At 45.8% G+C, this 14,960-nt stretch overlaps 1 protein-coding gene across 1 annotated transcript; it reads right to left on the bottom strand.

Annotated features, from left to right (window-relative positions):
* Nucleotides 1–6,321: 6,321 nt before the first annotated feature.
* On the bottom strand, nt 6,322–13,951 carry LOC119320410 (protein INAPERTURATE POLLEN 1 homolog). Its single transcript, XM_037594510.1, has 3 exons — nt 13,074–13,951; nt 6,881–6,957; nt 6,322–6,775 (listed from the first exon to the last, which is right to left on the bottom strand). Exons 1-2 carry the CDS (start codon nt 13,741–13,743, stop codon nt 6,929–6,931), a joined length of 699 nt encoding a protein of 232 aa, XP_037450407.1. The 5' UTR covers nt 13,744–13,951; the 3' UTR covers nt 6,322–6,775; nt 6,881–6,928.
* Between the last annotated feature and the right edge of the window lie 1,009 nt (nt 13,952–14,960).

Here is a 14,960-nt window from a genome sequence, read left to right as displayed (position 1 = left end):
GTGTCATCTATGAGAAACACAAGAAAATCATCACCAAAGGACTTTGCAGTCCTTTGTCTCTTGCTCCTAGTAGGAACTTCATTGTTCTCCTTCACAAGACTTTTAAAGTGTTCCATCGAAATGGCAGGTTCAGTAATTGTAACTTGTTCCTGATTCGATGAACTAGGCATCTCTTGATTAGATGAGGTAGCCATATCCTTCATGGGAAAGATATCTTCAAAGAAAGTCGTATCATTCGACTCCATGATCGTACCGACATGCATGTCAGGTACCTCAGATTTTACAACCAAAAATCTATAACCAATGCTATGAAAAGCATATCCCAGGAAAACACTATCCATAGTTTTTGGTCCCAGCTTTCGCTTCTTTGGAATTGGCACAATGACTTTCGCCAAACAACCCCAGGTTCGTAGATAAGAGAGCTTTAACCTTTTCTTCTCCCATTCCTCGAATGGAGTTATCTCTTTTTTCTTTGTGGGAATTCGGTTTAGGACATGACATGACGTCAATATCGCCTCCCCCCACCATGCCTTGGAGAGACCCGATGTGTCTAACATGGCGTTAACCAAATCAGTTAGAGTACGGTTTTTTCTTTTGGCCATCCCATTTGATTTAGGTGAATAGGGAGGCGTCCTCTCATGGATTATACCATGTTCTGCACAAAAGGAATCAAATTCATTTGATAAATACTCTCCACCATGATCGGACCTAAGCCTCTTGATCTTTCGATCAAGTTGGTTTTCCGCTTCAGCTTTATAGATCTTGAAATAGTTCAAAGCCTCATCCTTAGATTTCAGAAGATACACATGACAGTATCTAGTGGAGTCATCAATTAACGTTATAAAATACTTCTTTCCACCTTTTGTCAAAACACCATTCATTTTACATAGATCTGAATGTATGAGCTCTAGTGGTGCAAGATTTCTCGTTTCCGCAGTCACATGAGACTTACAAGGTTGCTTAGCTTGCACACACACTTGACACTTAGATCCCTTGACAGTGGTGAAACTAGGGATTAATTTTAACTTCTCTAGTCACGACATGCAACCAAAGTTAACATGACAGAGACGTGAATGCCACACATTTGATTCACTATTGTTGCAAACATGATTAAAAAAATATTGCAAACGTCTGATAAAGGATAAACGAAATAGACCTCCTGACTCATTTCCTTTACCAACAAAGGTTCCATACTTGGATATTACAAATTTATTCGACTCAAAGACAAGCTTGTAGCCATCTCTACACAGAAGAGATCCGCTGACAAGATTTTTATTGACGGAGGGGACATAATGCACGTTCTTCAGCCGCACGATCTTCCCCGAAGTAAACTTCAGATCGACCGTGCCAACACCACGAAAAAAAGCACTTGAACCGTTGCCCATCAGCACGGTGGAAGTCCCTGCAGTCTGATAAGACAAAAATATGGAAATATCACCGCATACATGCACATTAGCACCCGTGTCAATTAACCAATCAGGAAAATGACATACTGAAAGAATAGTGGGAAATATACCATACCCAGCATCCTTCATGTCAGTGTCTCCAATGACAACATTAGCGGTCTTGCCGCCTTTCCAAAGATGACGCTTGTCATAGCGATTAGAGCAACTAGGAGCCCAATGATTAGGATCTCCACACACATGACAAACTCTTTTCTTCTTGTCATTCTTCTTCTTGAAGTTCGTGTGCTGTACAGTCTTGTTTTTTCCAGCAAACTTGCCCTTGTTCTTGAACATGTGGGGCTAGAAGTTTTTTTTCTGTACCAGATTGGCACTAGAACCTCCCTCAATACCTCGAGCATGATTGTCATTTGCTCTCGCCTTTTCTTCCACATCAAGAGTACCAATGAGATCCGAAACGGAAAACTCCTGCCTCTTATGCTTCAGTAAGGTAGCAAAGTTCCTCCACGTGGGAGGAAGCTTAGTGATGATACCTCCGGCAATAAACTTGTCTGGTAGGATACAATTGAAGTGCTCAAGTTCTCTAGCAAATGGCCGCATCTCATGAGCTTGCTCAACCACGGAGCGCTCTTTAGTCATCCTGTAATGATAGAATTGCTCCATGATGTACAACTCAGTGTCAGCATCCGAGACCCCAAACTTGGCCTCGAATGCGTCCCACATATCTTTTTCATTATCAATTGACGCATAAGCATCAACTATGTTCTCACCAAGAACACTTAAAAGAGCAACCTTAAACAGAGTATCCATTTTCTGAAAAGCTTGTGCCTGTTGAGCATCATACTCTCCTTCAGGTTTGGCAAGAGTGGCGTCATAGCAACTCATGGTTTGAAACCACAGAATGGCTCTCACGCGCCACCTCTTATAATGGATACCCTCAAACATAGGAGGTCTCATGGAAGCAGCAAAACCACTTGGGGTAAATTGCCTATAATAAGGTTTTTGGATTGTTGGAAATATGAGCAATTTACCACAGGATTTTATTACCGAAAATACTAGATAAAGTATGACTAAAATAGTAGAGATAAAGCAAGTCATGCGATCTGATAGAGAGAAGGTAAATAACATCTGCAAATATGAACTAGAATCAAACATATCAAGAGCAGAGAGTAGAACAAGGAACAGTAGCACTGGACTTGGGGTCGGTGTTTTCGGTAGCCATGTCGTCGATGTCGGGGAAGTAGTCGTCGGAGTCCGGGGCGTCCGTGACGAAGAAGTCAGTAGTCGCGCTGAGCGCTCCCCAAAAACCTTATCACCCTTCTCTCGTACAGGACTCAAAGAGGTGGAGTTTCGGAGACCGGGGTCATTCCCGCGTCGCGAGGCGAGGCGGGCGGCGGAGGAGGAGCCGTGTGGATGTCCCTCTTGTTCTCATGCTCATACAAGTGGAGAAAAAACCTCCCTTATAAGAAGGTCCAACTCCCACTAAACTAGCAATGTGGGACTAAACTTTAGTAGTATCCCTTGCCTTGCACGAATGGACTAAGTGAGCCTCTAAGATTTATTAGGAATTTCTGAAATAGTTATTGGGCTGTTCCAAAATAGACTAAATTCCAACACTACTAAGGAGTAGTATTTACTGTCGAAAATATATGGCAAAAGAAAAGTAATACATTCATGTTTGAGGTATCCAATCATGTGTTATTATTTGCATTCTCCAGTATGAAAACTTTTATCGAGACAAAGTCGACCATGAAGATAAATTGTACTCCTCCGATTTGAATGTCTTCATTACATTCTATAGTCTGTGTCAACTACTCCATATAGGATGAACCTGATAAAGAGATTTCATAAAATGCATGCAGGGTAATTTCTATGAAAAAAACATTTTTCACCTTTTTCTATTAACTGGTCAATTTGTTTTCCTAAAAAGAAGTCATGAATTTGTTTAATTCATCTTCTATCTATTTCAGAGTATACATCCAAAACAACTGAATTGAGGCTAGGGAAAACCAAATCCAAATTGATAATAGCATTACATACATCCAAACCCAACGTTAATGTAAGAGCATCTCCAACAGACGCGCAACAAACGGCGCGCTAAAATAGCTTTTTGCACGTGGAAATAGCTTTTTTTCACACGGCAGGGCGCTGGCTCCAACAACGGCTGCAAAGTATTGCGTGCGCGATCCGCTCCAACAGACGCTACAAATAAACATCGCGCGCGCGAGCAACCAGGACACAAACTAGTTCAATCAAATAGATAAAATTCAACGATACAAATAGCACAAACTAGTCTGATACAAACATAGTCCGGTAAAACTAGAAACTACGGTGACCTCTCGTCGTCGTCGTCCTCCACCTCCTTGCGTGTGTCCTCCTCCTCCGACGTATCAATAAACGCGTGTGCCCACCGATCGTCGTCTTCGGATAAGAATGATGCATGTTCCATCTCGCACTGCGATATGGCCAGTGCCTTCCGACGACGCTTGTCCGTCTGTTCCGCGCGCCGCCTTGCCCTCCTCTCCGCCCATAAGGCGTTCTCGTTGGCAACGTCCTCCGGGTGGCGCCGGCGCCACTCTGCCATGACTCACTTGTCCGCCTCGGCGATGAGGAGGTGGCGCAGCTGCCGACGGTGTTCCTGACGGTCGGCGTCAGTTACTAGCCGTGGCAGAGGGGCGAGGTCATGCGCCTGCTCGCGCGTACAGACATCCTGGAAGTTCATCTGTGCGCGAGGCCTCGAGAGGCGCCATGGCGCCGCGTCGTACGGGCGTGCGGCTTCGTGGGGGGTGTCGAAGGTGCCGAGGCCGAGGTGCACGCCGCCGCACCGAATCTCGGCGTAGAAGGTGTCGGAGGGGCGCGCGCGTACGCCGCGGTAGCCCGAAACTCCCCGGCGGCGCGGCGGCATAGTGGCGCGGTGATGGTGCATCGACGGTGAGGCGAGAAAACAACAGAGGAAGCGGAGAGAGAGCGGGAGAGGGCGCGTAGCGAGGTGGAGAGCGATAGGAGGCGCGTGACGGGCGCTGCATTTTATAGGCACGCCGGATGCCACGCGCCAAATCTAGCACGCGTCCGGCCGCTTTTTCCCGCACGCGCAATTGTTTTCCGTCTTCGTTGGAGCGCGCACGCTAAAATGACATTTTATCTCGCGCGCATTTTTTGCAGTCACTGTTGGAGATACTCTAAACCCGGTAGCACATAATTGTTCCCTCTAGCTCTATGAGACCATGCCACGTGACACACGTGGTAAGCAATCCAATAATTCAATAATAATAATAATAAAGTTCTAGGAGTATATGTCAATATGTGCATCCAGCAATTACCTCCCGAACTGATGGCCAGCGACCGCACGCAGCGCACCTCTCCACCCACCGGACCGACGCGTAGCCCACCCGCTGGCGGGGCCCGCATGGTCTACCCTCCCACTGACACCCGGTCCAACCCTCCTCCACGTCAGCCTCAACGCGGCCGCAGCCGCGTCCTTCTCAGCGTGGAGCTGGCGTCGCATCAGCGTCGACGCGTCGGCCCCCCACTCCCAAAGCCGGCACCCCTCCACTCACTACCCCGTCACGGCCGCCTCGTGGCCCAGTCCAAAGTCCAAACCGGCCGCCGTCGCGACAAAACAACCTACTGCCCGTACACGGTACACGACTCCCCCCGCCCAGCCGACCCTCCCACGGTTTACTGACACCCGGCCCGACGGTACGCCGCCCTCTCCCTTCCGCGCGACGACGACGACAGGGACGTACTCGCGTCCGCGCGCGTCTCCGGACGGGATAGTACGCCGGGTCGGTGACTCGGGCCGGGTCGGTCGGATCGTACGATGCTGGCGCTGGGTGCCGCCGGCCTGTTTCCGGCGAGCGCTGGAGGCGGAATGCCCCATCGCCATCGCCGTCGCCGTCGTAATTACCGCGAAAAGCGCACCGGCATCGGCGGGGTACAGTGCAGGGCGGGGCGGGGGGCACGAAAAGAACATACTGTACATGCTTTCGCCTCGCCGTCGCAAGGAAACAACCTACTACTAGTCGCACCAGTACACAGTACACGACTCCTCCCAGCCGAGCCGCGCCGCGCCGACCCTCCCATGGTTTACTGACACCCGGCCCCCTCCCTTTCGCGCGACGACGACGACAGAGACGTACTACTCGCGTCCGCGCGCATCTCCGGACGGGATAGTACGCCGGGTCGGTGACTCCGGTCGGGTCGGTCGGATTGACGCAGGCGCGCGCGCTCGCTCTCAGCGCTCCGCTGCTGGCGCTGGGTGCCACCGGCCTGTTTCCAGCGAGCGCTGGAGGCGGAATGCCCCATCGCCATCGCCATCGCCGGCGTAGCTGTCTGCACGTTCTCCACCCCGACCGTGGCCGCAGCAACTTGCATTAACTTGCAACAACGTTGATGTTACCGGTGAAATCTTGTGCGGAAGGAACGGCCTCGACATGTCCTTTGCTGCATTAAAGCCGTCGCCGGGAGTAGTAGTGACCTTGCGCGCGCCAATTTGCCGTGCCAGCTTTGGCTCTTCGGCGGCGAGAAGAGCCGCCGCGCGCAGTCGCAAGGGCTTAATTTCGTTTTCTTCTTCCTCTTTGGTTTGGAAGAAAGAAACGCGGCGGAGAAGTGGCTGACGGACAAAAATACAGCGGTTTGCCATGTTTGGTGGCGGGAACAGGGCCAACAAGATGAGATAAACAAATGACGGGGCCAGGCCTGTGCAAATAAACTAGCAACTCAACAGCATAACCGACGGGTATGATCGATGTTGACATGCATAATACATAGAGCATCTCCTCTCCTCACACTCCCAGAGAAAAATGCTCCCAACCATACGGCGCCGTTCTCCGTACCTCCAAGGTGAACCGAACCCAAACTTTAAGTAATAATAGCAATGCTGCCCCAAGGGCCAACCACAACATACATGATCATCATATATATTGTTTCTCAGAGGGACGATGCAAGCAAAAGATTTGGTTGATTGATACTCTGACAGTCTGACTGAAACGGACCTCTCACATTTCTTTCTCCACAACTGCATGCGCAATAGAATACAGCAACGCTCAACGGCCGGTGGCTAGACTACTTCATGCCGATGTTAACACTAACCTTTTCTTTGCAGAGATGCTGTCAACACTGTAAACAAAAACGTGCAGCTACCACGAGTCGCCTTTTCCCTTTCAATGCCCCAACTAAAACAAAACGTCGATTTTGAACAGGTGTTAACACTGAGACGTCAGTGCTGGCGACGTGATGCGTTTTTGGAAATCGATCCGGTCCAGTCGGATCCATGCAGTTGGCCCCTGGAAGTCAGTGCTGGTAACGTTTTCGAGTCGCCTGGACTGGACACCCGCCACCTCCATCCACCACACCTAATGCGCCGCTAGCCGCTGCCAAAAGGCAAGCCAAGAGGAGCAGGAGCATTACAAAATGTTGCATGTGCCAACCAAAGATGGGCACCCAGTGTAGCAAAATGCGTGTGTGCTTGACCATACCTGATAAGGAAATCTCGTTTGGTCTCCTCGCTCCTGCCATGGCCGTTGCTACCGCGCCTCGTGTTTCCCAAAGATGCCTGCAATAGCAATACACGTATGCGGTCAGTCAATAGTCAATAGGATCCTGATGAACTGAATTCAGATCGATTACGCAGCATCCCAGATGTGCTGATGCTGCAGTGTGGTCACTTGTGTACATTAACCATCGATCGACAGGTAAGACCAACCAACCACCGAGCAAGTACCAAGAAAATTGTTGAACATCAATAGGACAGCAATGCGTTCATCATATACTACTAACAAGTGCTTTTAAAAACTCGAAAGAGCACATCAAGTAAGGACTACTGATGATCTGGTTGGCCAACAGGAAAAACCTATAATTTCAAGTACATTTAGTAGTTCAGAAGCATGTGAAGTGTGCACCCCTCAGATCTATTAGGAGTTTAGGATAGCCAGCCAGCAAACATGGTTGATCTTATCATCTTAATTTTCCTGATCACTGTGATTAAGAAACCCCACATGTCGCATAATGAAACACAAAGATCTACAGAGGACTCAGGAGTTTCCTCTTTATGCAAACAAACAAACAAGGCTACAGGTTGTAACTATACCAGCATCAGCCTGAGAGGTCAAGGCTTTTACTAGGGAAGGTTATGATTCCAAAATCCAAAGACTTAGGTTGTACGACAAAATGGTCCAACTTGGCAGATGAGAAAAAGAACTTCAATTTGCACTTTTGCAGTTCAAAACATTATTATGTGATATACAAATCACATGCACGAGACAGCTGTCCTGCATGGTCTTGAAAAGTGTATCATTACTATCATTTGATGCACTTCTGCAACGCGAGGCAGCAAAAACTTCAAAGATCTTTACAAGATTGTGATAACTAATGTCACAACCTGACACTTCCTTTCACATAATTAATTGGCAACAGGCAGCACTGTCAGTGCAAACAGTGCTGCAAGATATCGTATACGCTGACACAGCAGCTATTGTTAGGCCAAATATGTTAGTCCACACAAGACTGACCGGGTAAAATAATTACAATTACTTTAGAAGTTTCAAAGTTTTTTACATTTTAACTGAGAAAATGTGATATTGAAGAAAACAAGTATATGGATTGCCAGAAGAATGAAAAGAAACACGGACGAGGAAAACAACGGAATAGTCAATTCATCAATGCAACTTCGTGTTTTTCTTGAGGCAAGAGAAGAACAGAACAATATGGACAGAATTTCTGCAAGATCTGTTATAGTCATCTATAAGTGCAACTGCCAGACTGGAAACAACAAGAACCCTAGAGGGCATCACTCCTCAAAAGTCAAGAGGGTCATTCGAACATAGTGGATCTACTATGCTAACTTTGGGATGTTAGAATGCAGTTCTGGAGACCATAACCTAACCCAACAGTCCTGTCCTCACATGGAGCAAACTGTAAAGATACTGTTCTTTAGGACCACACAAAATTTATTTACTTAGTATAAGACTGTACGGTTGTAGGTCAACCTATTGATGCACTGGACTGGACCACAAGAATACATACTATTCTGAGTTTCTATACAAGGCTGGAACTTCCTGTTGCTTTGGACCACGTAGCTTAGGTTTTTGTTCTGACTAATGTGAACCCAGTTCTGCAGGCTGCACCTGGTTCAGTTTCTTGGGAAATAGTTATCAATGCTGTAATGCAAATACTTTATGCCCAGCAGCAAGAATACAAACTTAAAAAGTTCAAGGGACACGTACAAGTACAATAATATTGGTAAAGAAGGCTTGGAAGATCTATGCATCTAAATACACCTTGTAAATATTACATGGGCCAAGAAGGCTTGGAAGAATCTATGCTTCTAAAATACATCTTGTAAGTATCACCAAGTGCTGATTTTGCAAACATAAACCTAGTATTCGGTACAGATCTGAAGAAAACAATACTAAATGCTGAATAGTATCCAGTGGTTCGCCTTTCTAATTGATACGAAAGATAATATTCCCAGGGAAGATGGTTGTCCATAGACCTATTCCTAGAACATAGTGCATAGTTATTGCTGGCTACAGTTTCTCTTTGTTTATCAGTACCAATAGGTTTTTTAATATGTTCTTGCTTTCATGGCGAACTAGCAAGTAACACTGGCACCATGTCTGATTTGACTAGTGCTGCGATCTCTCAACGACCCAGGATAAACTTTTGAACTGGAGCCCAGGGCCTCAATCTATTAATCAAGCAGAAGCAATCTCTTAACGGCTCATTTAATTAGTGGAGAACCGGGCGAGAACCACACGATTAGGCAAACTTACTTTAACACCAAGAGATAGCCCAAATTTTGTTCACAAACCAGCACAGAAGTTTCCTTATCATTGATTAACGAACCCATATGTGCATAATGAAACACAAAAATGTGCACAGGGTTCAGGAGTTTCCTCTTGTCAGTTGTCACTATGCAGACAAGCACAAAAGGCGCCAACAGCTTCCCATTAAACCACCATCAGCCTAAGGGGTCAAGGCTTTGGTTGGGCATCTTAAGACAAAATGGTACAACTTGGCAGATGAGAAAAAGAACTTCAATTTGCACTTTTGCAGTTCATCCCTCCTTGCCCGCCAACATGAGCAAAGATATTATTATTTGATGCACTTCTGCCACGCGAGATCACAAAAGCTTCCAAGAAATATATTTGCAGTAACTAATTTGTCAGCTTGGTATTTTCTTTTGTATAATCTATGGGAAACATGCAGAACTGTGAGGGCAACATGGCAGCAAGATGTCATTAACTTAAGAAGATTACTTTATGAGGACGTCTAGGTTAGACCAAAAGACGTAAAAGATGGGGAAAGAAAAGGGCAGCCCGGTGCACGTAGCTCCCGCTTGCACAGGGTCCGGGGAAGGGTCCGACCACTTTGGATCTTTTGTACGCAGCCTTTCCCTACATTTCTGCAAGAGACTGTTTCCAGGACTCAAACCCGTGACCTCATGGTCACAAGGCAACAGCTTTACCGCTGCGCATCTTTACCGCTACGTAAAAGATGGAAGACTGAGGAAAAACTAACCAGGTAAAACAATTACTTTAGAAGATTCAAAGTATATAATTATCCCAAAAACAAGTTCATAAGATTTATAGAGTACATACCAATTAAGAAAAGGTGATACCCCCTCTGTCCGGAAATACTTGTCGGAGAAATGGATGTATTTAGACGTATTTTAGTTCTAGATACATCCATTTTTATCCATTTCTGCAACAAGTAATTCCGGACGGAGGGAGTATTAAGGGAAATAAATTTATGTGAATGTCAGATGGATGAAAAGGAAGACATAGGGCTCATAGACATTCATCTGAACTAAACAAGGGCAGAACATTTTTTCGTCAGGCTATAGCAACGTGCACTCACTGTTCTATCAATAAATCTTCGCCTTTTTCTTGAGGTTAAAGCAAAAGAGAATAATATGGACACAACTTCTAAGAGATCTGTTATAGTGTCAAGAAGTACAACTGCCAGACTGGAAACAACAAGAAACCTAGAGGGCATAATTGCTCAAGAGTCAAGAGAGCCATGCAAACATAGATATGCTATGCGAACATTTGGATCTAGGGATGCATTTTTGGAGAGCATTATGTAACCCAACAGTGCTATATCCTCACATGGAAACACTGTAAGATACTGTTCTTTAGACAACCATAAACTGTTCTTTAGACCACCATACTAAATATTATCCTGAGTTTCTTTATGTACATAACCAGGACTTCCTGTTGCTTTGGACCTAGCTCACATTTTTGTTCTGATTAGTGTGTGCGAGCCAAGTTCTACATGCTGCACCTAGTCTAGTTTCTTCGGAAATAGTTATCCAAGCTAACGAAGTAATTTTGTACCAAACAGCAAGAGAACAAACTTAAGAAATTCAAACAAGAATGAAAGTATAATATTGGTCAAAGAGGCCTTGAAGAATCTATGCATGTAAAATACATCTACTCCCTCCGTTCTAAAATAGATGGCTCAACTTTGTACTAACGTTAGTACAAAGTTAGTACAAAGTTGGGTCATCTATTTTGGAACGGAGGGAGTAGTAACTAGTAACTACCCCCAACAGTTTGAATTTATACAACCATAAGTTTAGTCTTTGGTGCATAATTAAAGAAACGATGCAAACTGCTGAATCGTATCCGGTGGTTAACTGCCTTCCAGCTGTTATAAAAGATACAATTTCCAAGGGAAGGTGATTGACATGGATATATTCCCACAGTATAGCAAAGCTATGACTGATTAAATTTTGTGCGGGATCAGACATTTCGTTATGTGGTTGAAAAGTAACTAGTGCTATGCATTGAAGTGAGAAGTGCACTTACAATTATATTTTGTATGCGTACCTAATAACCATTGATGTTATCAAATAGGTTTCCAAGTATTTTCTTGCCTTCTTGGCGACCTAGCAATTAAGTGGTTTCAGTTCAACTAGTCTGCAATTTCTTATTGACCTAGGCAACCTTTAAAAAGGGGCCAAACCCTTGCTACCCCTAAATTTACAAGTACACTTGCCTATCATAATCTGATGTAAACCTATGGAGGTTTGGACTTGAAGAATGCCAAAAGATTTGTTTATCAAGAAAAACATAGCAAATGGTTTGTAAAAAAAATCAGTGTGGAAAAATCTTATATACCAAATAAAAAACTAGCAAAAGTTGAAGAAATGCAAAAAATCTTAATGGCATCCTTAGACCCTTTTTGGCAGAACCGTGACAACTGACAATAGTTAAGACAGCATGTAATCAGCCGATCTTCACAAGATTCTAGTAAAGTTATTCTTTACAGGATATTCTTTTTCTCTCCAAAGCTTCGAATGCAATATAAACTGTAGTTACAAAGTTAGACTTGGCTGGGTCATTTTTTATATACATCATTAAATTAAATTATCACGGGAGCCTTCAAATTAGGTCATTAAACCAACCAATTCACCAAGTGCTGGTTCTGACTGGTAATATTAGGAAATGGTAATGATTACCTGAGAATCCGATTTTACCTTTTCTTTATCCAAGTAATATTCAGTTAGGGTCTCGGCTATTAGAGGCACAAATATTTGTTCAAGCCTAACAACACGCTAAATACATTGAAACAATTAAATTCAGACCATTCACATGCCTTTAGATGCAAATTTATCGAGTTGGGGCAAGGGCGTAACGCCCTTAAACAACTTCGTCCAATAATTAGTGCATGATTGTTTGCTGACTTCATTGCTCGCAGGAACAACATTCAAAGATTTATGACTGTTGCAGATTAAACTTAGTGGCACTGCTGCCTAAAACATAACGAGTTGGCATCTTCCTAGAGTGTTCATCTCGCTATCATGCCAAACATATACTTTTCCTATTGTCTAGCATAATGTAAGTATATAACAAGGTAAAAAATGCACAGAGACTAGCATACGCAAGTGGACATTAGGAGTCATTTAGTAAAAGTTACTGTCAGCAGATTTACTTTTGCAAACCAGTTACTGACTAAACGTTGGAAAAGAAACTAAACAGTGTGTGTCACACCGATGCTAGTTATGACTTATGAGGGCAGAGTACATCTCAGGTCAAATTTTCACAGCAAAGAAATCTAATGTAAAGGTCTGTTCATTTTCATCAAACTATTTTATCACCAAAAAGATCGACACAAGCAATATACACGGTAACAATGATACATGTGCACACAATGTGAACAACACAATAGTACCGGCACTGCTATGTAATCTGAATCAACTAATGACAAACAATATTCAGCTAAACATCAAAAGAAGATGAAACAAGCAGCATAGATTATTTCTTCATTGTTCACGAAAATCCAATTCCCCTGCCGCTAACATTTAATCAATCCTATTCAATCCATCCATAACTTCAAGTGATAATTCGGAAGAGGATTAACATTCCTAATGCAATACAGTAAACAACTTCAGTCACAAGACATTCCATACTTTCCACAGCGTTTTCCTTGCACATCTTACCATATACTCCAAGGTCCAATATTTCCGTTACAAAGAAGAATCACAGCCAAACATACAGAAGAACGCCATTTTTTTCTTGGCATTAACCCTTCCTACATTTTAATGTTGTCTCGTTTTTTTTTACATAAAGCTTCATTGGTACAATTAGAAACCAAGATTTGCACAACCCAAAGAACTCAAGAAACAGAACAGAAACTAGCGAGCCAAGAAGAGGGTCTAACTACCAGGCGAGGGGCGACAATGGTCGAAGCGGCGGAGCACCTCCGGGTCGTGCATGGAGAGCACGAAGCGCGACAGAGCTTCGAGGAAGAGCGCCGCCTGGTGCCCACCGGCGGCAGCAACGAGATCCGAAAGGACGCCCCGACGGAGCCGATTAGCCTCGAGGGCGACGGCCTTGAGCTCCTCCAAGAACGCCTCCAGGTCGGCCCCGCCAGCCACCTCCGCGGAGGTGAAGACCTCCTGGGCGTGGCGGAGGCGGTCGGAGAGGACGGGGACGGCGGCGCGGATTCGGCGGTCGACGCGGTCGGCGGAGGCGAGGAGTCGCGGCGAAGGCGACAGCGATCGGAGAAGGGAGGTGAGGAGGGAGGGGTGGAAGTCGCCGAGCCAGAGGAAGGGGAGCTCCAGGGGCGACCGCCAATCTCCGGCGCAGATGACCTGGGCGGGGTCCTGGCGGGCGGCCGAGTCGAGGGCGGACCAGTGCGCCTCGAAGTGGGCCTCGACTGCGGCGGGGGCCGATGATAATGGGTCGTTCCAGGCGCCGGGGGAGGAGGAGAGCGCGCGGCGGAGCAACGGGAGGAGCGGCGAGCGGAGGGTGGCGAGCCAGGCGGCGAAGAAGTCCCGCATCGGCCGCCTGGCGCCCGGAGCCCCTCGGCCGGGCGGAGGAGGCCTCGGCATGCTTCTGAACGCGGACGCGGACGCGGCTGCGGTGGCTCCACGGGAGGCGGCGGGGGCGGTCGATTGGTCGGTTGAGTCTGGTGGGGTTTACCCGTTTGGGGGTTTTCGGAACGGCCGTCGTCCGTCGCCGCCGCTGGGAGGGAGGGGAGGAGGAAAGGACGGAGGTGGGCTGCCACTGCAAAGGGGTTATCATCCGTCCTGGAAGGAAGTTTTGGCCCGGTCCAGTTACTTCGCGGCGCGTGTGTTTCTCGTCAGACGACGGAGGGAATTCATCTGCTCAAAACCAGTTCCCTCAAAAAAAAAAAAAAACTGCTCAAAACCTGATTCTCAGGGCGGGGAAATACCCCTATAAAATGAAAAAAAAAACTGCTCAAGACCTCATACAGTTTGTTGAGCAAATTCTTCCGAAGTTTTTCTCAAATTTTCCGTGTGTCCTATGGAGTATATTAGAAAACACATTTACAAGGCACAAACTAAACATAATTGTTAACGCATAAGATTTTAGAATGAACGAAAAGCAAAAGGAAAATTTGTCTTGCATACAACATTTAGAAGAACATGGTCAAAGGAAGCAACACCGCTCTCGTAAGTTCATCGAAGCAAGAAATGATGAGGCCGATGTTTCAACCAGCAACTGCTCAACGCGAGTTTCTAGGCCACCATCTTGTGGGTCGTAGTTTTCTCTTAATACACAGCTTTCTCTTTGAGAATTGCATACACCAAAGTCCATGTGTATTTTTTTTCCTTTTGTTCTTCACTTTGTTAGACGGGAGACCAGTCCTTTAGCAGATAGTCGTCGGTCATGTTCTAAGGGCATGAACTATAGGGTAACATCTAGCTGTTGCCCCAGCCCATCCAGCTAGAGTCAAGGAGGTGAGGCCACCGATTAACTCATACACTAAGACATGAGGCCATTCTCATTTAAAGAAAACATGGGGCAATTCTTTTGTGGACCCAATATGCTAAGCTCATCAAGTAAAGGATGTATCCATCTCTCACATCTTTTCCTCTCTCTCTCCTTCCTTTCTCTTCGATTTGTCTCATGGAGTAGCAGCCTCCACTGTAGGCCACACCATGACCTGCAGGGCAACTACTTTTTTCCCAGCATGGGATCTGAGCCTAAGTGGACAATGGGGCAGCAGGTTTCGGGCAATCCGTTGACCATGCTCCAAGACACCTCTACCTTTTTTGTTGTTTTACATAAACATGCACCCAAT

This window comes from Triticum dicoccoides, chromosome 6B, assembly GCF_002162155.2.
Source record: "Triticum dicoccoides isolate Atlit2015 ecotype Zavitan chromosome 6B, WEW_v2.0, whole genome shotgun sequence".
NCBI lineage: Eukaryota > Viridiplantae > Streptophyta > Magnoliopsida > Poales > Poaceae > Triticum > Triticum dicoccoides.
The sequence above is the reverse complement of the archived record's forward strand: the minus strand, read 5'-3'. Positions and strand labels throughout refer to the sequence as shown.